This window comes from Falco punctatus (genome assembly GCF_963210335.1).
Source record: "Falco punctatus genome assembly, chromosome: 4".
NCBI lineage: Eukaryota > Metazoa > Chordata > Aves > Falconiformes > Falconidae > Falco > Falco punctatus.
In genome coordinates this window covers 86875970-86899775 of record NC_137583.1, presented here as the reverse complement: position 1 = coordinate 86899775, position 23806 = coordinate 86875970, and the positions used below count along the sequence as shown (strand labels likewise).

The 23806-nt window shown below is 37.2% G+C and overlaps 1 protein-coding gene across 1 annotated transcript in view; it reads right to left on the bottom strand.

The window, feature by feature from the left end:
* CNTNAP2 (contactin associated protein 2) overlaps positions 1-23806 on the bottom strand; it is a 1227711-nt gene that overhangs the window by 589674 nt on the left and 614231 nt on the right. Inside the window, exons 7-9 of the mRNA XM_080386067.1 lie at positions 22074-22258; positions 19098-19241; positions 12089-12353 (exon numbers count right to left, since the gene is read on the bottom strand). Coding sequence (XP_080242193.1) covers positions 12089-12353; positions 19098-19241; positions 22074-22258 — 594 coding nt within the window. The remainder of the gene's footprint in view (positions 1-12088; positions 12354-19097; positions 19242-22073; positions 22259-23806) is intronic.

Below are 23806 nucleotides of genomic sequence, written 5' to 3'. Positions count from 1 at the left end.
GGTTCCTGAATAGAAATGAACAAGAAGGTATTGAGTGTCAGTTCCTAGCACAAAAATTAAAGTTCCATGCCTATAATTAGGTCGTGTGTCATGTCCCCCCCTTGTCATCCCCCCCCCCAAAAAAAAAAAAAAGTTTTTTATATTAGAAGAATTTTTAATTATTTTTCTGTAAGTAATTGGCTAGATGTATTGTGGGACATTTACCCAAGGGTTAGTGATAAATAAGATTAAAAGTGCAAAATTGCAATATTCCTTTCAAACTCAAATGAGTTTCAAGGACATTTGCACTAGAAAGACTATTCCTGGTTGTACTCCAAGTGCAAATGCTGTAAATGCCCACTTTAAAGGTAGAGAAAAATTTCTTTTTGTTTCCTTGCATTTGGAGAAGATGAAAAGGTGAAAAAATAGCACTGGCAGCTTTAATTTACATAGCTGATAGCTTCATCCCATGGCGGTTCTGCACAATGTTATGTGGCTCACTGCTTGAAGGTTTTGTGCCCTTTTTTTGAAATTGTATTACATAGTACACATAAGCAACAATAATGTACAAATGAAGGTTCAAGACCTTTGATCTCCAAGTCTGTCCCTAAACATGTTTTTTTAAGTGTACAGAAAAGCAAAGCCCTAAGCGGAGACTGGAGATCCAGTTTTTCTTCTCCCCGTCCCCTTTCTTTTTAATCCATAAAAACAATTGTTTTTTGGTCCCAGCAAGGTTTTACACCCACCAAAGTTGCTTTCTGAAACAATAAACACTGAGTAAACAAAATGCTAGCAGGCCCCTTTCCCAAACCCGAGGACTTTCCCTTTAATTCTCCAGCTGTTTTTTTATTTAAATATTTAATTTATTTAATTTTTATTTAATTATTATGTTAATAATGTTGCAAAATTAAGTTGTTTTCTCATGGAAAATTCTCCAGCACCTTCTAGCCTGCATGCTCTCTGCTGGGGGTCCTTGTATCTGGAATACTGCAGGCTGTGCCTCTGCTGCACCTAGGTGATTGTCACCAGCACCTAGGGATGATCTGTGCTCCCCGGCCAGTTCCTCCAGCACAGCATTCGCAGTGCTTGTGGCTGGTCCCTACAGCAATCTGTTGGTGGTGTCCTGCACTATACATCGTGTGGAGGGGTCTCGAGATAAATACGCCCTCTCTGGGGCTTCATTTCATGGACCGACACTGTGTAAGCCATGTGCCGCACTACCCTGTTTCCCAACCCCATATGATTATTGTTACATGACCGTGGCTACAGCCACCTTGTCACAACAGCATGGTTCTCCTCCTGGCCCCACGTGTCCTTCTTGGGGTCTGAGGCACATTGGTAATGCCAGCATTTTAAAAACGGGTATCTCTTCATAAAGTGATGAATAAGAAGAAGGTTACCTTGTACGCTTCTTTTATCATGTATAGTACCCTGATAAATGCACTTTCTAAGCAATGGCATCCAGAATATGTGGTGTGTTACAGAAGCGGGGTGGGGTAGGGTGGCATGAGAGTTTGTAAGGGAATGGACCCTTGCAGAAAAATGCTGGAGGACAAGCCAGGCTGACAGAGCAAGAGCTGAAGTTTTGTCCGTACTGTTTATTTCAACAGGCTCCATCTCAGTCTAACCACTGAACTATTCCTGGATCTCGGCGCTGATGATGGGGAAACTATTGATCCTGTTGAAAGATGATCCCCTCGGAGCAATACAGCCTGTTTCCAGAGGGGACAGGCAGAGCAGCAGGACCTTGAGATGAAACAAGGAGTGATCTGAGACTGTGGACTCACCCGCTGTCTGCCCTGTGTCACCTGAAGCCATTCAAACGGTTTTACTATTTTACCAAATGCTGATGTTCTGTGAACTTCCTGGATGTCATAGCTGGAAAATTAGCTAAGTAAACTCTCTGACATATGGCTATATGCACAATGGTACATATACATATCTATGGTGGCTATAACTTATACTAGAAAATAAAAAGGGAGTGCATTCTTTTTACCCGCTACTACTCCACTTACTCATAGCCATTTACACAATATCGTAACTCCCAGACTAAATAGGCAGTAGAAGTATATGTTTAAGTTGTTATAGCTGATTATTTATATGCTGGTTTATCATGAGGTGTGCTTAGCCAATGACCTCTCTGAAACAGAGGTAAAAAGCAGACTTCAAAATTATTTCCTACGTTTTCCCACTAGTTTCCAGTAAAAATTAAATCTGCTATAAGGTGAACTAAAGAGCTAACATAGCATGAAATCTAATCACATTTTTCAAGCAAAACTAACATCTACAAAAAAAGTTTACAGGAACTATCTCATCCTGCCATTAACAGAAAAATTAGCTTTTACAGAATTAGGAAGTTCAAGCCAATGGTGCTGTATAGTGTTCATGCTGCTCTTGCAAGAATTGGCTGACATTATTGTGAGATGACCACTGTGTTCCCATCTTTGACAAGCCATGGTCAGCACAGGTGTGTGAGTCCTGGAAACGTACCCTCTCAAGAGCCACCTTTATGGAAGAGGAGGCAAAGATGGCAAACTAGTAAACTGGGAGAAAGAACAGAATGTTTCTGATATTCTGTCTGTCAGATATTAGAAAACAATCCCTTCATCTCCCTTTCTATAGTATGAATACTCAATGGTGTCCTGGGGGTACTGCTGTCAGGATGTTCATAAACACAACAAATATAACTACAGCTCCTGTCTCTATTGTATCCTTTTGTTTATTTCTTTATTACTAATATAAAAGGCAAATAATAATGAAAAAACCCACATTCACGTCAATCAGCACATATAAGTCCTGAAAGACTTTAAAACACAAACAAAAGTTTCTTTTGCCATGTCCTTTCCAACATTATCTTCTCACTGATCCAAGAGGTAAAGCTGGTTTTAACTAAGCATCCCTGACTTGCTAAACCAATTGTTAGAGATGTCTCTTCACGCAGTTTTGTATTAAAAATAAAATAAATATGCAGATAGAGGACCCACTTCAGTAACAACCTACATTCTTCAGGTAACTGCAAAATATTGGGCACCTCTTTAGGATTCAGTGCTAAGGGGCTGAGCTTTCATCCATCACAGCAGATGCAAAATTTTCACTGACTTGACTAGAACCAGACTGGCAATAACTGATGTGGATGGAGTAAGCAAAGGCAACATGGAAAGCAAAATTGATTCTGCTTCCTATCAAACTTATTGAACTCGAAAAGAACTAAAAGGGTAAATTTCCAACTATTTCTGTCCAGCTCTACTCCTGTAATTTACATTCCTTCTAGCAGAAAATTATGATTTAACTATTAACTACGGCACTTTTTTCTTGAATAAAATTCAGTGCAACACAGTGACTGCTTAAATAGTAGTTGTAAAAAGCCTTATGCAATCTTTCAGTGCTTAAATAGAGTTTAACCTGCAAAGGTCACTCCTAACTCTGTTCTACAGCACAGAGGACTTGAGGCCAAAACAAGTAAATTGAGTTTTGGTCTCCTGTATGAATTTAGGAAGTCTGTAAATAAGAACAGCCTGCTTTCTTGATTCTCAGGTTCCTCCATGCTTGCAAGGTACCAGTGCAACCAACAAAGATGTACATTACTGCCAGTGAAGTATCCAAAAATGATACGATCTATATTTTAAAATGCATAGCTTGAGCTTGGTAGGCAACTCTTCAGTGAAAATCAGTGACTGATGAAGCAGAATTCACAAAAACCTGAACTAAACTCATCAGTTTTCGTAGACAAAAAATATCTGCAATCAAGAGCTCTATTTTTTGCTCAGACTGGTTTGAGAGTCTACTGTACCAAGATCCAAAACCAACCACCAGAAAAACATGTAAAAGAAAGAATAATAACTACTACAAGCACGTCTGTTTCTCAGTTCTATTGAATTCAAAACCACAAATGCCTGTTCATGTAGCTGCATTCACTGTTTAAAGTCATTAGCCAAAAATAAATATACAGAGAGAAATAGAGAGACAAAAGTGGCTATCTGGGAAGAAAACAATCCTCTAATATTCAGAATCTTCTGGTGCTAAGTCATCATGCTCTCTTTTGTGGACAGAATTTATGTCTGTAATCTCAATCACCCTGACAAGGGCCTCACGGTTATCTGCCTCCATTTACTAACATTTGGTGTATAACACAGTATCAGAAATATGGAAAAGACCCGGTGGGAAATGTTATCTTCCCACCAGACGTGCACTTTTGCTCTGTATTTACCCATTCCCTATTTAAACTTCATTTAGTAACAGAGGCAGAAATACTTCTTCAATTCCCACGTAAAATGCCCCTGGGAATTGTCACGGGAAGAGTACCACTTTAGAACTGTCAGACAGAGACACTTTATTAGCTGAAGGATGTTATATCACCCTGAGGTCTAAAATATAAACGAACTGCAATTCAGATGACTTGAGATCTAGCAGAAAGACAGAAGGGTGGAAAGCTTCCCAGAGACATTCCACAGGGAGAAGTCTGATTTATTTAACACAGATAAATACGACAAAAAGATATTTATATCCCAAGTTTTAATAAGTTTATGCTTGACAGGAGGAACTGAAGAGATCCTTGAGCAGCAGTTAATATACAGAACAAGATGTTAACTAGGAGAGTTGGAAGGGGAAAAAAGGAGCTCCAAACAGCTGACTTCAATATAAAGGCAGAAGATTTTGGACACACTGAACACCTCTCGGTTAAGATATTATGGGCCAAAGGAGACGATCTACTTTTTGAGCACCTTATCATTTGTACTGTGTGTTAAAATCCAAGGGATCTTCACAGAGCCTCTAGTATTTATGTTGAGCAGAGTGTTTAGATATGAAAGGTCAGAGCTGCCTATAAAAAGACAGCAAGTGAGAAAGTAAACTGAGGACAAATCAAAAGATTATTTTAGAATCTGCCAATGTGAAAACTTTGTCTTTTCTCAAGAGGCAGAGATGTTCTTTTCTATATTGAAAGAAGGATTTGGGGTTTGCTGTTAAAAACACTGGAAAGCCATTAGATGATTCCCCATGAGTGTTATTTTGAATGTTACTATTTTTTCTTTGAGCAAAGCAGCACTCTTTATGTCTGTTAATGGGTTATCAGTTTTCCCCCACATTGAAGACTTCAGAAACTTTTGATTTCATTCGAAAGGAATTTTGGTTAAGCTGCTGAAGCAGGTAGATATAATCAAGTGGAAGAAGAGGGTAAAATCGTGACACGGGTTTAACCCTGCACTGAGTCGCGTTTGCATATGGCTTTGGGAAAATTCTCATGACAGTTTTTCTGGTAAAGAGATGTGAGAATACGACACTTGCCCGTTGCTGATTTCTTCTGTGCTCAAGAAAGAAAGTATTAGCTTGTTAAAGGTTTATAAATAAATACAACTTCATCAACAATGTAACCTCCTAATTGCAAGATCACAAATTTTGAGTAGGTTCTTAGAGTGAACAGGTAGCATATACTTAAACTAAATTATTTTAAAGATTGTAGCAGAATATCAGAATCCTTTGGTATGCAAAAATGCATTGTAAATCTGCTTTTAAAAAGTTCTTAGGAAAAGCAGTAACACTTCTTTTTTCCATCTTCTCAGCTGAGCACTGCTTCCAGCAGTCCCTTGAGTAAACCCAGCAATTTCTGGGAAGTTTGCCTGAATCTCATGATGCCAAATGCAGAATTTAGTCAAAAACTATATGGAGCAGTAAAGATGAATCTTTTGACTGTTTTCTGAGATTCTCTCCTATTATTAATCCCTGTGCTAGGACATACAGGATTGTGAAGATACTAATCACAGTTTACTCTGCAGAGAAAAGTCATTAGGATGTTTAACTCTTGATTAATACACAAGATTTAAGTATTTCACCTGTGTAATTCTGCACAGCCAGTAGCTTATCTCTTCTAATTAAATCTTTATTTCAGCTCTCAGTGGGCCTGATTTTCCTCTTACTAACAGCAAGTTTATTAATATAACTCGTCAATCAAGTGGTGGTAGTGTATAAATAAGATTAACGTAAGAAAAAGTGAAATCAAGGCCATTGACTTTGTATAACAGTTCTGCTGGTCTGTTCACAACTAAACAGTGCTTACCAGACACTTAACAGAGTGCTGGGCAGGGAAGGGAAGAACTTTTATACTGTTTAGAGACCTGTTTTGAATGAATAACTGGCAAGAATATCAAAAAGTAAAAAATATGCTCAGTAAGCAAAACTAGGCAGTAAGTATAACCACAAGAACTAATCATCTTAGTCCCTTTCACATGTACTACAAACTCAAAGCTAAACTGCATAAGGTAAAATGTTCCATTACATTCAAAATTGTATTATGGTCAAAATAGTGTATACTGTATTGACATAGTAAAAAAAAATATTAGTTTTTACCAGCTCTTTACTGCCTCTACCATTCACCAAGCTGAAGCCCAGGACAGCTCAGGGGATAGCTGTCTGGCCACTGTTAAACAAGTTACAAGCGGGTCAAGTAAAATGTGAAAATCTGCTTTGCCATGTCAGCACAAAAGCCTGTTGCCTTTTATTAGTAATGCAAAAATCATATGTAATGGACTACCACGTATGTAATCATCCCTGATTCTTTTCAGCATGTGTAAAATAAACATGACATTTTCAAGACCAAGACACATTTAAAAGCTTTAATCAGATGTATAGAGATGAGGCAGAAGTTTGAAAGTGACTAAAGGCATGAAAGAAGCAAAATAAATGGTATCAAACATATTAAAGAAGAAAATAAAAACATTTTTGCAAAACAGTAAGTGATCTACAGAAAATTATCTAGGAATTGCTAATGCTAACATCAACTGCTTGTGATTTTTCACAAGGAGTAACAATAGAATGAAAAAGGGAATTTGAAAGAGGGTAGATTCAGAGTAGATATTACTGTGAGGCTGGAGAGGCACTGGCAAAGGCTGCCCAGAGCAGCTGTGGGTGCCCCATCCCTGGCAGTGCTCAAGGCCAGGCTGGACGGGGCTGTGAGCAGCCTGGGCTGGTGGAAGGTGTCCTTGCCCATGGCAGGGGTGTTGGACCTGATGATCTTTAACCTCTCTAACCTAAACCATTCTCTGATTCTATAATTCTATGAATTAAAGCATGGCAGATAGTAGGAATGGCTCTTAATCAGGCTGAAGATAATTTTGAACTCCAAGCAAAGAATGGAGAAGCTTCAGATATACAAAATCATTTAAATAATGAAAAATTCAGTGATTTTAAATGCAAAGTAAAGTCTGCTTCATGATTTTCATGAATTGCCTACTATTAATCCAAACGTTTTCCCACAGCATGCTATGTAAACCTCTCATAATCACTGTATTGACACAGAAGTTAAACTTTTTCTATTCACGCTTTCTATTTGACCACTTAGAGCATTGTATCCCTTCATTCACATTATGAAAGAGAAAAAACAGAATTACTTGGCATAAAATTAAGTATAAACCCATTTGTGATTTCTAAAAGTAGTAGCTCTCACTCTTAGCAGTCAATTTATTCTGCTTGTTGATTATTTGATGCTCTTGCCTCTAAACTTTACAGCTGTCTACAAAACCGTGGTGGTTTGACCCTGGCTGAACACCAGGTGCCCACCAAAACTAGTCCATCACCCCCCTCCTCAACTGGACAGGGGAGGGAAAATGTAACGAAAGGCTCATGGATGGAGAAAAGGACAGGAACATCACTCAATTACCATCATTGGCAAAACAGATTTAACTTGGGGAAATTAGTTTAATTTACTATTCAGATCAGGGAAAAAAAAAAAAAAAATCCTTCTCCCCACCTCTCCCTTCTTCCCGGGCTTAACTTAATTCCCAGTTTCTCTCCCTCCTCCCCACCACTGGCACAGGGTGGTGGGAAACGGGGCTGTGTGGGCCCTCCCACAGGCCACAGTCCTCCACAAACTTCTCCAATGTGAGTCCTTCCCACGGGCTGCAGTTCTTCATACACTCCTCCAGCATGGGTCCCTCCCATGGGGTGCAGTCCTTCAGGCACAAACTACTTTGGTGCGGGTCCCCACAGGGGTACAAGTCCTGCCAGCAAAACACCTTCAGCACAGGCTTCCCACAGGTCACAGCCTCCTTAGGGCATCCCCTGCTCCAGTGTGGGATCCACCCCAGGCTGCAGGTGGAGGGCCTCCATGGGCTGAGGGGCACAGGCTGCCTCACCATCGACTTCATCACGGGCTGCCAGGGAATCTCTGCTCCAGTGCCTGGAGCACCTCATCCCCTTCCTTCACTAACCCAGGAGGCTGCAGGGTTGTTGCTCTCATGTATTCTGAGTCCCCCCTTTCACTGGAACAGATTCTTTTTTTTTTTTCCCCTCTTCTTAATATGCTATTACAGAGGCCCTACCACTGTTGCTGATGGACTTAGCCTTGGCCAGCAGTAGGTCCATTTGACAAGAGGGAAGGTTCTGGCATCTTCGCACAGAAACTACACCTGTAGCGCTCACCCACCCCCACCCCCACCCCCACCCACTACCTAAACCTTGCAATGCAAACCCACAACAAGAACTTTTTACAATGTCCTGTAAACGATTCCCCTTAGTGTCTCTGTAGGTAAGTGGCAAACATGGGTCTGTGCAGCAGCTTAGTTGTAACTTCTATGTGTTATTTCATTGTTACATTTGTAAAGTGTATAGTTTTAAACCTGCAGCTGCCTTTCTCTCCTTGAACAAAATGCTCAAAATAATTAAGTATGAAAGTTCTGTCAAGTCAAAAAGAAAATCTTTTTCACACACTGTTTGATCCCTCACAGGTATCACAAAGATCTTCATCAAGTAGCTCAGTAAGGAGGTTTGCAGTGCCCAGATACCAGTGAGAAGGGTGGGAAATTAACTGTATTTGGTAGGTTGGAAGGCTACACTCTCCTGTCTGAACCCCAGTCATGCTGAATTAAAGCACCATGAGTCAGTGTGTGCAGCTTTAAAGTGTTTATGGAATATTACGATGCTGAAGAACAGGCAAACCAGAGCTCTGTTCCACACCAGTATCTTTAGTGCAGAGGCACGAAATTCTGTGCAGGAACAAATTCTACCATCTGCACATCAGCATACAGATCTCTCATCTAATTCCTGCCACTTAGTTCAACTAGTGTTTCTACAGCCAGCATTAGACTATGCCCCAGAATGAACTGCTGATGTCCCCATGTTAACATGAACAGATGATGTCAAAAGCTTTGGATGAAAGTATGTTAGAATATTATTAGAGGTATATAGAATAAGGACTAAGAGACTTAAGTTTGCTCCAGGGAAAAACAAGCCATTACAGGTGACAGGCGTAAGTACAGCAAAACTATAAAATACCAAACATGCCCGCATCTAGGCTGTGGTTATAGTCAGCCTTATTCTTTGTGACAACCAAGGTGCGTACCTCCCAATAGACAGAAGTCTAATTATTCATCCCCGACATGCAGCTACATAGAAGCCTGCACACTTGACTACAGAAAGTTCTGCTTTGCCGGCTGTTAAAAATAATCAGTGGAAAAGCGTGCATCTTGTATCTATAGGGCCACAACACTCAGAAATCTTTGTGCCAAAGGCAGACCACTTTGACTTCTACATAAGCCCAGCAGGTCGATGTGCTGACATCTGTTAATTCCCTGCACAACAAGGGAACAAGAAGGTCACTGTGATATTTGCCGTACACACAGCAGCATTCCTTCTGCAGCCTTCCCTGTCAGGTGCCATATTTTGCTTTCTTATGTTCACACACACAATTCATCTTACAGGCACTGAAATGCAACAGGAGCAACAAAATACTAAAATATATCAAAGCTTTCCCAGCTATGTAAATATGAAAAATCCATACAATGAAAATTGAACAATAAATATATTTGTATCACGGTAAAAATTGTAATAACAAAGGAATCTATTAACTCTTCAAGATATTCAAACAGTAGTATGTAGATAATGGATTATGATGAGATTAAGAACAGCATCACAGCTATAAAAATGTATGGCTGTATATGATTCTTGGGCTATTATGTAAGCCAGGGGTCCTCAAACTTTTTAAACAGGGGGCCGGCGCGCGGATGAAGTGGCAGGCAGTCATCTGCGGCTGCTGGGTTTCCTCCCCAACCCCCAGCGGGGGGGTGGGGGGGTTCTGTAAATACCAGGGGCTGGATTGAGGACCCTGGGGGGCCGTATCCAGCCTGTGGGCCGTAGTTTGAGGACCCCTGATGTAAACTAATCATACATAGTGAAAAGTTTTACACTGGAGAATTGAGATTATTTCAGAAGACAATCAGAATACAAGTACTCTGGTTTTACACCACAGTAGTTAGGGAATTTTTGCTGATGAGGGTAATGGTCTGGAGAAAGCAGAAGAGTACATTAACAGTTTTCACATGTGTTTACTTACCAGAATATAAATATAATGGAATCTGGAAATGGTTTTGTATCAAGATATACACTGGGCAAAATTAGTGACAAATTGCTGAAATTCTTATTTCTTGTAATATTTAGCTAATCAGCACTGAAATCTTCCTTGGACCAAAAAGGCACAAGAAAGCTCATAAAGAAGTATAATGGCTAAGCAACTGCTCTCTGTAAACTGGGATTTGCAGTAGACAGAGCTAAGGAAGAAAGAATGAGGGTGATAATTCCACGTGTTTCCTAATTGTGTTGCACTAGCACCTTAAGAAACCTTCTTGTTCAAGATCCTACTGTGTTACCAAAACATTACTTAATTCTTTCATGAGTGTATTCATACAACAAAGGCAATAAAATGCTAACTTGTAATCTATGGTGTTGATTTTTTGTGCTAAAAAAATTGTAATGATAGAAGGATATGCGATGTAGTTTTCATTTTACAAAACAGGTGAATTCTGGGGTTTTTTGTTATTTATATTTTATTGTTATTGTATTATGTTCTTATTCATTATATAATAATATAATATTGTTATTCATATTTATTATTATACTTTAAAATAGTTAATTTCATGTCATGCTCAATTCTATTTCATTGTTAAGAGAAAACTCACCAAAATTTCCACTTGCAAAATGAAACTTTACTTTCCTACTTAATGTGAGTTTTCTCATTAAAAGGTGCTGGTTTTTTTCCTAACATTTTCTCAAGTCCCTGTTTATATGGCTGTGTTGACAATATATTTTCAAATAGAAGATTAGACATAAAAACTACTGTCATTCATTCAGAGCTATACCAGTATATCTGTCCTGTTGATGAAAACTGAAGATACCACCATGGCCTTAAGAAAATATGCTAATCACAGATGTTTTCCAGCTAAAAAGAAGTCCACTTTTTGGCTAAGAAACTAGGTTACCATATATGCTGCTTCAACCAATCACTAGAGATTTTTTTATGTGGAGCTAGATCCATTTGCAGGCAAATAATTTTTCAACCCATGGTTAGGTCATGACTTTGCTAAGAAAAAGTGTTAATTGACATGATGTAGCTAACACCATATTGGCTACAGCTGTTCTAGAAATCCACATAAAGAATCTAGATGAAAAGTATAATTTATCCAAATGGAAGAATCAAGTAATTTTAAAAAGCTGATGAACTGACACCAACACACACCCTTTCCTCCAGAAACAAACCTAATACTGTACATTTTACCCAGTATTTTCCAAAACATCCTTTGTTAGGTGCTGAATGCTCTGATACTTCTCTAGCATGACTCTACAGAATATTTGGAGAATGCCACAGTATTTTTCATGCTAGCCTTGTAGCAAAACCTAACTATTATTGTTTTTTTTATTATTTTTTATTTTTTAAAATAAAGCTTTTGAATTATTAGGAAGTAATAGGAGCAGCCTAATTATTAGGCAAGTCTCAACAAGGGAGTACCCTTCCCTTTTGAAACCAAATATTTTCCAAGAGAAGATTGCAAGACTGGAAAAAACAAAAAAAAGAATCAATGCTGCCTCAATAGATAAGGGGTGATATGTTCTCTGGGTTTCACGACAGAGTAAGAATATTTGCACCTTTATTCTTAATCTACTGGTTCAATGTTCTGTTTCAATATTCTTCCACCTCTTACTCAAAAAATCATACAATAAAGAATTTAACATAGTTGCTATTTAAATTTTAATTTTTGTAAAACAATTGTTCTGAGTTTTAGGTCCATGATGCTTTTAAACAACACCAACAAAAGATGATACCAATAAAAAAACCCCCAGCACTTACCTGATGAGATGTCTATTCGGTTCTTCTTTACTTGGGTGACATTGATATGGACGCTCACTTTGCCCTCATTTATGTCAATCTCAACATTCCCCAGGTCGTCTGCAAAGTTGCTGAAGACAAGAAGTCCATTGGGGTTCCAGGTTCGGAAAAGGAAACTGACTGAAAACAGATCCTGACTTGGACGACCAGGAACCTCAAGGTAACTGGTGGCATTGAAAAAGACAGGCACTGTATGTGGCTCCACACAGGAAAAGCTTAAATTTCCCTAAGTAAAACATAAAAAAAGCAAAAAAATAAGCAAAATGCTAAGATTCCACTACATTCATAGCTAACCCTAGAAAAGCATTCTAGTTTTCATTCAACCTAGAGACTACTGTGATCAAAGCAAGCTGCATGTTCAAATGTGCTATTAATATTATCACTATAGTTAATACAATGACGCTGATGTGTCTGTTCATTCTAGCAGTGGCTCTGATATATTTTGTACTGTACAAAAACACAGTAAGAGGCAGTCTTTGCCTGAAGAGTTATAGTCTAACTAAGATAAAGCTTAGACAAAAGCATTAATATTCCCAGTTCAAAGACGAAGAAATGAATCACACAGAAACTTTGGATTCTTGGTGGTCACCAAAGAAGCCTACAACAGAACAGTAATTCACCCTTTTATAAAAATTAAATACAGCTTTACAAATATCCTTATGTCAATGCATCAATCAATACAATACATGAGGTTGTGAAAAGTATGCATAATACCACATGAAGGGCTAGCCTTTCTGTTACATTTTTTGTTGGATAATACTAGATAAGCTAATACTTCATTTCATGGAGCAGAAGGATTTGGAGTAGCTGATCATGAAAAATACCTAATACTTGTAGTTAGTCAATAATCTTCTCTGTAAAAGAAACCTCATTTTTCAGACTGAAATTTTACTTTTAGGGGAATTGAAAAAAATCAGTCAACTTTATTGATTTCCAAAGCTTTAAAATGTGTCTGTAAACAAGACTAGAATCTGGGACATGAATTTTTCACTCTGAGTCTTGTAATTTCTCATGAAGGGCCAGAATGTTAGATGCATTACCATTTTTTTCCTTAAAAATTGTAAACATTTTTTAGTCATCTCTGTTCAGAATTGACTGTTTAAGGCACCAATGCAAATATAACAGGAAATTTTCCTCTGCTGAAGAATTCCGCTAACATGTGGCAAAGTGGATCTTGTCCTATGGTTCGGTTTTCTGATGCACTGTAGCAGATAGATAATTTGTGGCAATTTCAGTTCAATATCGGAAGGAAGAATTATAACTCATGCAGCATGGAAATTATTACTGTGATCAAGACAGCAATTTCTTTGATATTTATTTGTACATTTAAAAAAAAATACTAAGGATTGGGCAACGTTTTTGAGGGTACCTAGTTATTTAGAGATGAGGTTCACTTAAGAACTGTTTAGAATCCCGATAGTATTCAGTCATCTTCTTCGTCACACAAATATGTAAATTCCGTATTACTGTCTTCCTGATACAATCTTCTATGTCACATATTTTTGTATTCATAGTGTATAAATGCATCTGAAAGTTCATCTTGAAGGAAGTTTGAGAATATGGAAGCAAGATAGGAGTTTTGTGTATGAAAATGTGTGGTAGAAAAGTCCTACATAATTTTTTTTCAGAAGTAATTATTTTCAATTGGAGATGGGTGAGATTACATCAATAAGCAAGATTTAGTGCTCATTTACCAGCATCCAAACCCATCACTTTTAAAAAGAACAACACATCAGAAAACAGCTTATTTGTGTCATAGCAAGATAACACCTGTGTGGCAGATTCAATTTCTTATATATTATACCCATGTCAAAACTAAATGAATAAAAATAATTATTTCTTGCACTCGGATTCTTACATTACTCTGCATAACCACCTCTATCTCCTACAGAAAATCAGAAGTTATATTGTCACACAGTCAACATATAAAGGCCAGTAGAATTAGTAGCAAGTAGACTATCAGACTGGCAGCCTCCATCGTGAATTAAGTAACACTGACATTTCCAATTATCTGTAACTAGAGGAGAGGTCTCTTTTTACCAATGTCCTAAAATGTTTTTTTCCTATTTTTATGAAAAAAAATCTCAGCATTACAAACCATGTTCTTTTGTACATCAGTGGTCCATGAATAACAAAAATATATCCATGGACTTTGGAAAATGATGAGCTAAAAATGCTATAGGAAGCTTTTAAATTTCAGTGTGATGAGAGAAATCACAACTACTTTCTGACTAAAGGCAAAGGACCTCCCCTTACCTCCTTTGCTGCTAAGCTGCTTGGTTATTCTGTGTTTGGGGTTTTGGTTGTTTTGTTGTTTTGTTGTTTTTTGGTTTTGAGGGTTTTTTTGGTTTAAAAGTTGCCTAGAGATTTTAAGTTTTCAGCCAACTAAATATTACATCAAAGTAGTTAACTCACTTGTTTAAATAGGTTTAGTCTGAATATTTCCAAGCGTGCTACAGAATAACTTTGATTAAAGCAAAAAAAAAATTATATGGAGAGAAAAAAAAAGCTGGAGAGTGGCTGAAATACCCTGTGTAACTCTTTGCTACCATTCTCAGTGTAATACCCTATGGATTAGAAACAACTTCTGTGACAGTTAAGGCAGTCCTGTGCAGACACAGAAGGCAACAGCATTTTTTAAGACAGAGATCTCTCATTCAGTCACAGATGCCTGTTAAGTAGCACTCAGAAAGCACTTTGTCAGACATTTTTAAGAATTTCTTTTGCTGCCTTGTTACTGAGAAGAACTAACAATTTTGTCATAACAAGAAGGTTTTCATATCCAATTGACGCTTTCCTGTCATCCTGATGGTTTGGATATTTGCATGTATAGCACTTATTAATGTTAATGGCACCGAGTACATTCAAATCCTTTTTCATATCAGTGAGTGCATTTCTAATGAACAGCCTCACTGCATAAAAGATTTCTTGAGGAAGTAACATATAATTCTAATTTCTCTGCTAGTTAGTATTTTCCCTACTGAGCTATTCAGGTTAATCTGAACTGGATTATTGATTCCCTCTATGACTGTGATTCAGAAAGCAACTCCTTGTTTAAGTACAGCCCATCTGATACAAATTGTCACTGGGTTTAGGTCAAGTTTTGGAGTTAATCTGCAGCTTGCCTCTAGAAAGGCATTCTCATTTTTAGGAGGGAAAGAGATCTTCTCTTGTATAGTCAGAGTGACTTGCAGAATAGTTGTTTGAACAATGACATCTGGAAGTCAAACATACACTGTGCATTTGTATTGAAACCGTTGGTCTTATCAGAGAATTTTTCACGTAACATTGGAAGGGAAATGGTAAAAATATCTTAATTTGGGTAGTTTGAGCTTTGGATCATGATCTTTAACCTGTGTTGCAAATTAGCTTCATGTTTAGTTCTCATATATCAATTTTGCCTATCTACATTCAGATGTTATCCCTTGTGGAAATACTACTGGGTCTTAAAACCTTTCACAATTAACACAGTCAGCAGCTGAATACATAGCTCCCAAAAGAGATTAAGACTACAATACCTGTTAAAACAGGATGGATCATACAGTACAGGCAATGTACTATGCGCTAATGTTTATCATGTTATTTCAGAATTTTCCTAAAATAGCTTATTACTCATCTTTGAGCTTAATATAATGTTTGCTTAATATAAAGAATTTAAAGAAAACACTCAGCTGAAGTTTGCATGTGATTACATTGAGTAATACATGGCATAGGAGCTGCAGAATTGGGTGGAGCATAGAGCTAGTGGATGTAAGAATGAAGGGTAGCAAATATAAATCTCCTCAGCATTTTTCGGTTTCAGGCTTTAAAATTGGAAAGACTGTTCTGTGGAAACTAAATCCAATTACTATTCACACTGCTTGCCCTTTATATACCTCTGGGTAGGAAAATTCGATAAAGTGACTAAATTCCCAAAATTTCTCTGCATTACTTCTCGTTAGCTGCATATTCTAGTTCAGGGGTCCTCAAACTTTTTAACCAGGGGGCTGGCATGCAGATGAAGTGGCAGGCAGTCATCTGCGGCTGCTTGGTTTCCCCCCCCAACCCCTGGCGGGGGGTTCTGTAAATACCGGGGGCCGGATTGAGGACCCTGGGGGGCTGTATCCAGCCCGCGGGCCATAGTTTGAGGACCCTGTTCTAGTCTTTTCCCACTAGTGTTGCAAGGGTCAATATTCTTCAGTTATACAAGGCAATGAAAGTCATACAAAGCTTGTTATATTTTAGTAGAAAATATAGAAAAAATGGTCTGAGTGTTCCCAGTTTCTGTCTTAGTACCAAGTCAAGTTGCATACAAGAGTTAGCACCTACTGTGTGTGTTAGTCACTGCAAACTCTTGTTTGTGACTTGGTTCAGGAGAAAAGCACATACTCTCTCTATCTCAGCGGTCCTTTTCTCCCTAACTCTCCCTTTTGGCCATATTTATAATCTGTCTCATCTTCTATGAAAACAAATCAGGCTCCACGAAGAAGAGCAATAACTACTCAAGACCATCTATATGACTCATTCTCCCCAAAGAGCTGTTGCCATCTTATATATCACATGATAAACTTTTTTCCCCCTAATTCTTCTCTTCTAAACCTAAACAAAATATATTATTAAAGCCAGCGTTGGACTTTATTTAAATTCAAGCTACATTTAAATTGTTTTTACACCCTTACTCTTCAGTCAAAGAGATGCTGGGTGGTGCTTTGTTGCTTATAACACCTATGTATACGAGACCTAAATTGTATTTTTAACTTTATTTTTGTTCACAGACAAATCAGGATTACCACCTTCTTATAATCTTTGATTCTCTGGGCTTCCTCATTCTGTAAAATTAACTTGTCAACTCCCTTTCGCTGTGTGACTTCTGAAATTCAATATCTACATCTAAGAATAACATTTTGTACTGTCACACACCTCTTCAATATCCTTCTTTCTTCTGCTCCCCCTGCTCCCCCCTCGACCCGATACTTCTCATCACCATCCTGATTGCTTGTGTTTCACTTCTTTACATTTTGTCTGTCTTGCCTCTTCAAATTATACACTTTAGGGCAGGGAATGCCTACTGTTACGTGTTTGCACAGGATCTCCTCAATGGAGCTTAGATCCTTGTTGGATTGCTTAAGTGCCATCATCAAATACATGATTAACAACAACAGTAGTTTCAAGTGAGTCTATTTTTCGTGCTAAATCAGGCTAAAAACTAGGATAAAAAGAGCTTTTGTAAAAATCTTAAAAATCCATGTTGATTTAGAGTAAAATTGATTTTGTTTTTGAAAAGCTGAAGCTATTTAAATAATTCTGCTGAAAATAAAGATCCCTTCCATTTTTATAGCCATTCTCAGAATTGGAAAACAACAGAACCATCAAATAAAACTAGCATGTCATAACCTCTTGATGTAGCACTAACACTGCCAAAGCTGCTTATGTGGATTTTACTTTCATGTTAACAGGTATCAGGATTAAAAAAACCAACTACAAACAAACAAATAAAAACCAGAGAGATGATTTTGCAGAGACTGTACAGGCCTGCTAGCTATGCCACACTTTTGAAAGGATAGGATTTGCACTATAGAAACCTCTTAATTTACACTTCTGTTCAGAAAGAGCCTTTAATAATCTGTCCTACTAACTTGCAGAGGACTTGGCTGCACAAAATGGAAAGATTGCTCCTGCACAAAGATCCTTTTCTAAATGAGACATCAGTCTTTGAAAATCATGGTTACATTTCAAGCTTAAAATGCACCACAGGCAGGAAATCACAGGTTATTTTGGAAAAAAAAGAGAAGTCAAAGATTCAGGAGTTCATGCAACTGAGTAAAAAAAATAATTCTAAAAGTTGCTAAAAGTTCTTCCTCCACAGCATATATATCATGCTCTTTGCCTTTGACAATTCTGAAGAAATTCTTGTATGGAAAAGATTCTAAATAGCAGGATGTATTACTGAGTTTGTAAAGGCAAACATCACATAATCAAAATTATCCTTCACATTACCTTGATAATTTAGCCATACTGCTCATAAAATGATATGGAATGTCAATATTACTATCCAAGAAGTAATGAAATAGTAATCAATCCTTTGCACTTCATCATCACTTCATATGTCAATCTTTACTATTTATTACATGAAGAGAGAAACAATAGTGGAACCACATATACTGTTAGCAGGACTTTGTGAAGACTGTAAACTTGTACAGGAGAAAGCCTTGAACAACTTATTCAGACCATCTCAAACACATTGCAATAATATATTTATTTTTTACCCACATGGCCTTTGTATGCCATCAAGCCCTTTTAGAAACATTTAAATATTTAAAGCCTTAAAAATACAGTAATTAAAGTACATTCTTTCTGAATCACCCTGCTCATAAAGCCACAATTTTAAACATAAATGCATCCATGAATGCTGAAGCAAGAAAGAAAAAAAAAAAAAAGAATAAAAGTTTAATAAGCTCTGTAATGTTAATAAGCTAAATAATGATTTTAAGTCTAATATCTTGAGGCTTTTCAGAACTACCAGGAAGGCCTGTAGAAGCAGTCCCTTTCAATGACTTTTGCAATCCAGCAACCCAAGTAGCTCTGCAGGAATGGAAGATACAAGGATTTAAAGCCACAGGAGAGTTGCAATTGATTTAATAATAAATCTTGTCTGTGCTGGTTTAGTACTACTATAATTTTGGAGGAAAGGAAAGAAGTACTTATTGGTTCGGCTGATTTTCTTTTAAAAAGTAGTTATGTGATATTGAAAATGAATATTGGGAAGAAGAATTGGGGGCCCAGAAATAAAACGCTCAGTAATAATAATAATAATAATAATAATAATAGTCACAAATGTACATACAATAACATCTTTGGATGTGTGTGTGTGGGGGTGTTGTTTTCAATATCATTCCAGTATACCAAAAAGATATTAACTACAGAAACAACCTTCTAGTCTCCTTTAGAAGAAGGAGCAAAAGTTTAGATGACCATCAAATTATGCTCTTACCACATTAGAAGGTTCCAATTTCTTCCTCTTGGCAAGGTCCGTGATATTATTGCCATTGTAGTTGATACTTTCCATGCAGCCTTTGAAATTTTTCCTACTGTTAGAACTTGGCTTCCCAGAAAAAGGCATGCCTCCGAAGGTTATCTTTGAATGAAACAGAAAATGGCAAATAGTTACTGGAGGGCAAAGACTTTTAAACAAATTTGCTGTATGTATATTTGTTTTCTTTGAACACTCAAACATGGCAAACGAGAGAGCTGGCAACACTGCTTACAGAAAAAGGAAGTATCAAATCAGCAGTGTAAAAGCAGAAGAAAATCTAATGAATTTGTGATTGCAAATATTTATAGTAGTAAATTCCAAGTATTATTAGAATTGTTGAAATAGCGAGCAGATACACATCAGAGTTGTTCGTATATGGACTGCTTTTCTGATCACTACTGAACAATACGTATTTCAAAGAAAAAAAAATTGGAATTAAATTTCCATCCCAGTATTTTTCTAAACATATGACATTAAATTAGCCAGATGATAATCTGATTCAAATCATTCATTCAGCTCTAACTCTGTGCCAGAGCTCAGACTACAACAGATACTGTACTGCATCAGGGTCTTTTCTGAAATGTTTGGAAGTGAACAAAAGCTACATGTTTTCATCAATATTTTGCAGCCCAAATGTGAAAAATAGGGGATTAATGAGATCAGTCCCTGCAGTCTGTGTTAAGTATTTCCATCCAATAGATGATGGCATAAATAGTAATGACACCTAGCTTCCCTGCCCCATGAACGTTCATAAAAATGTCTACTTCTAGTCTGCTACTGATATACGGCAGAGCCTAGCTTCTAAGTATAATTCATTACTAATTCCAGTTGTTATTACTGAGAGCAGGAAACCACAGCTCTAGCGATACAATTTCTATTTTAAAGCTCTGTAAGATACCACTTTCTATCCCAAAGAGCAGGCTTTGGCTTGGCACATAGGAACTAAAGCTATACAGCTGAAAACCAAAATCTTTATAAACAGCACATAGCAGCTATGTCAAAGCATTTTGCAGGACGCATCTGCAGGTATTATAAATTGACATCACTTGACTTTGAAGAAGATACAGCAGTTTATGTGAGTTGAAGAATGTGACTGTAGTATTTTTATGGCTGTCATACATTCTTTTACATGTTATAGTCATGGACTTCTGACAAGAGAAAATGGAAAGGAAAGCATTTTGCAGATAAGAAGAAATAATTGCAAAAAACACCATATCATGACAGTGAGTTGAGAGGGACTCATATGACTATTTATTTTTTTTTAACCTTGAAAATGCAGTCAGAACTAATGTTTATTCCTCTTTTGTGGTGACTTAACTTTTCTGAAAGAGAGTAATCTAGAAACTATTTTTTTCTATGAAAAATAATTTTGATTCTTACAGGTTTATCCACTGTGATTAATTTTATCACAGGAGTAACACATACAAATTTAGTCTGTGATGACTAACTCCCAAACCAGTGAGATAATTGAAAGGAAAGGAAGAAGAGGTTAAGGCTTTTATAACCACAGAAATACATATTCACACACACTAGAATAAGTTCCATTAAACACAAAGGGATTCATGTACTGAAATGTATCTTTGAGAACTGCCAGTGAGGTCTTTAACATCAGAGAACAGAGGAAGGTGTATCTCCTGGATTATATTCTTACTAGGGGTTAATGTATTGTATGCATCATATTTAGTCTGTGAATATGCTACCAATAGATATTTATATATTTTTAGATCTATCTATGCATGTACAAATTGCCCAACCCTAGCTTATAGCATTCAGCCTAACTTTTTCTGTAGTTCATTCACTTGAAAATCTTTAATAAAATCTGTTTATGTGGGTTTTCAGTATCTCAATTCAGATCTTCAGTGCCCAACGAGTAACAGAGTTAGAGGCAAATTTGCTCATTATTTTCTCATTATAACCACTACCAAAGAAGGCTTTCATAAGGATTTGTTGGAATATAGGTAAATATTTGAACTGGTAACATTTACAATCTTAAGTAACTTTTTCAAACATTAATTTTTGATCAAAAGTTTGTAAAAATATCAATATACAAGTTAATTCAAACTTTTCTGCATTACATTATTTTGATTACTTGTCGCTCCTTAAGAATTGCAAGGATGGGAATAAATGTATTTGGCTCAGTCAACCACATTAATTCTCTTTAGAAACAGTAAAGAGTGCAAGAAAATAATTATATAAAGTTTGTAATAACCAACATGCAGAAGTTCATATAGCAATTTAGAGGAACTGAAGAAGTTCATAACAGCAGAAGTCAGAGTGTAATCAAACAACAAATCAATGTTTAATTACTACCAACACTTCTGTACATCAACATGACTGAATAAATAAAAATTTTCTTAGAAATTTCCTAACTCCTTATTGCTTCTTTATAAAAAGAAATTATTGATGGCATATTTGTGAGAATATGAGGAAGTACCTACTTACCTAAGACAAGAAATATCAAGATCCATAATTGTAAAAAGGTTCTAATCTGCTTGCTTTGCTAAAAATAGATCCTAATAATCACCACAGAATGGGGCTTTCTGAATCAAGTGCAAAATTATCACCTGAATGGAATAACAGATTTTTTGTTTAATTTTTTTTATTTACTCCCTGTTGACACAGCTGCTTTTGGAGATGTTAAAAGTAGTATATGCTTAGCTTGCTGAATAACATAGATCTCCCATTTCAAAACAAAAGGCTGAGATAACTCTTACACCCAATGGGATCTGGTAAATCAACGAAGAAAAACTTAATTTACTCTTAAGAGACAACAGTGTTGGACACAAAATTTTAGAAAATGTAAGGAAAGAATAATTAAAACAAATGTAGAAAAGAGTACAAAAAAATCTTAAATTTTCTTTTTCTTTTCTCTTCCTATTTGACTTATTTTTATAAAGCCAATTTGAATGAAAATAAACAAGTTTTGCTGTCTACCTCATAATCCAGGTCCAGGTAATCAAATTCTCCATTGGTTCTGAAGTGCTGTATGTGTCTGTCCAGGGTGAGATTGATGTTTCGCCCATGGCGCTCTATCATGATGGAGTGCCAGTGGTGATCATCCAAGAGGCTGCCCGTCATCACAGATGTGTGGCCATAAATTGAGCCAAGCTGATTGCTGCCTAAGATGAGAATGGAAACAATAGCAGCTCGCACCTTATACCAGTTAGGCAAACATTTTCCTCTTGCTCTGTCAATATTTCACCTGAATTACGCCAGACATACAATAAGCTGGAGGAATTCAGTCTGCCACAAAGCTAAGGTCTGCTAAGGTCTGCCCATGGAGAGTTGCTGTCATAAATACAAATAGCTAGACCAAATACAGCAAGTATATGATCAGTGAACTGTAAAAATAGTTACTCATAATAGTAGTTATTAGGAGGCAAAACAGAGAAGGAACACCAGATTTCAGCTGTAAAGTTGTTTTCAGCTAGGGTTTTTCTTTGTGTTTTCATCCCTATACTAGAGAAATGAAAAGCTATCACCTTTGGGCCAGGTCCTGAGCTTCCCTGGAAATGTACTGATTTATGACTGCTGTGGAAGATGGCATCTGAAAACAAACTTTGTAATAAAAAGCCTTTTCAGTCTGAATTCTACACTTCATAGGCTCTGCCAGTATAGCTAGACCAGCAAGCATATAGGAAAAGGCTCAATGCATATGGAGCTAACCGCAGAAAAACTGTCTTCTTCGAACATAACTTATTTCAGTCTTTTGTCCTGCAGCAGCCTTCCTATTCAGGAAGTCAAACTACTAGTGAACGCACAGTTTTGCAGTTCTCCACTGTGTTTTCCAGGGGATTTTGCCAGCACAGCTATGCTAGTCAGAGATCACATCTCATTGCAATCTGACAGACATAGCTAAGCCAGAAAAGGTTGATAGGACGAATCTCAACTGAAGCAGCAAATGACTAATTCAGCAGTAAGTTTAAAAAAATTGCTGCACTGCCCAATAACTCAGTGCAATCTTCCATGTTCTGGACAGGAAAATCTAAAGCATTTCTGGAGCTGAGAATTTTGTACCATCAGGCATGCCTGCAAATCAGACATTAAGGTTTCTGCATGTTGATAACACATTCTGGCAAATCACACTTCTACATGTGTAGAAGACATTACTCCCCTACAAATGACCTTACTGCCTTTTTGCTGAAGGCCACTCATCCTTCAACAATTGTTGGTTAAAAAAAATAAATAATAAATTCCATGCATGCCAGCAAGCCTCAGTTTCTTCAGTGTAAAGTCATACCCAGTACAAAGCAAAAGCTAAATCCACCACCACTTCCCCATCCTCACCCCACCATGATGTTTGAAACTCACTGGATTTCACCAGGCAAAATGAACATCCTTTTCCACTGACTCTGGTGCAAAGACAATACACTCAGACAGAGGCAGAATAACACCATAAACCATTACTTCATTTTGTTTAAGTGCATGTGTCACAAGGGTCTGTTCCCATTTATCAGCCTAGTGATTTAAGAACATCACCACCAATATGGATGTTGTAATAGCTTATAAAGACAGACTGAACAGAAGAATATGGAGAAACTTGAAATGAATGGGTTAATATTGCAATTAAAAATGTTAAAAATAGATAACAGCTATAGGAAGATGTGTTTTCCTCCTCATCAGTTCAAGCTGATCTTTAGAAAAAGAGCAGGAGAAAATGCTAGTGG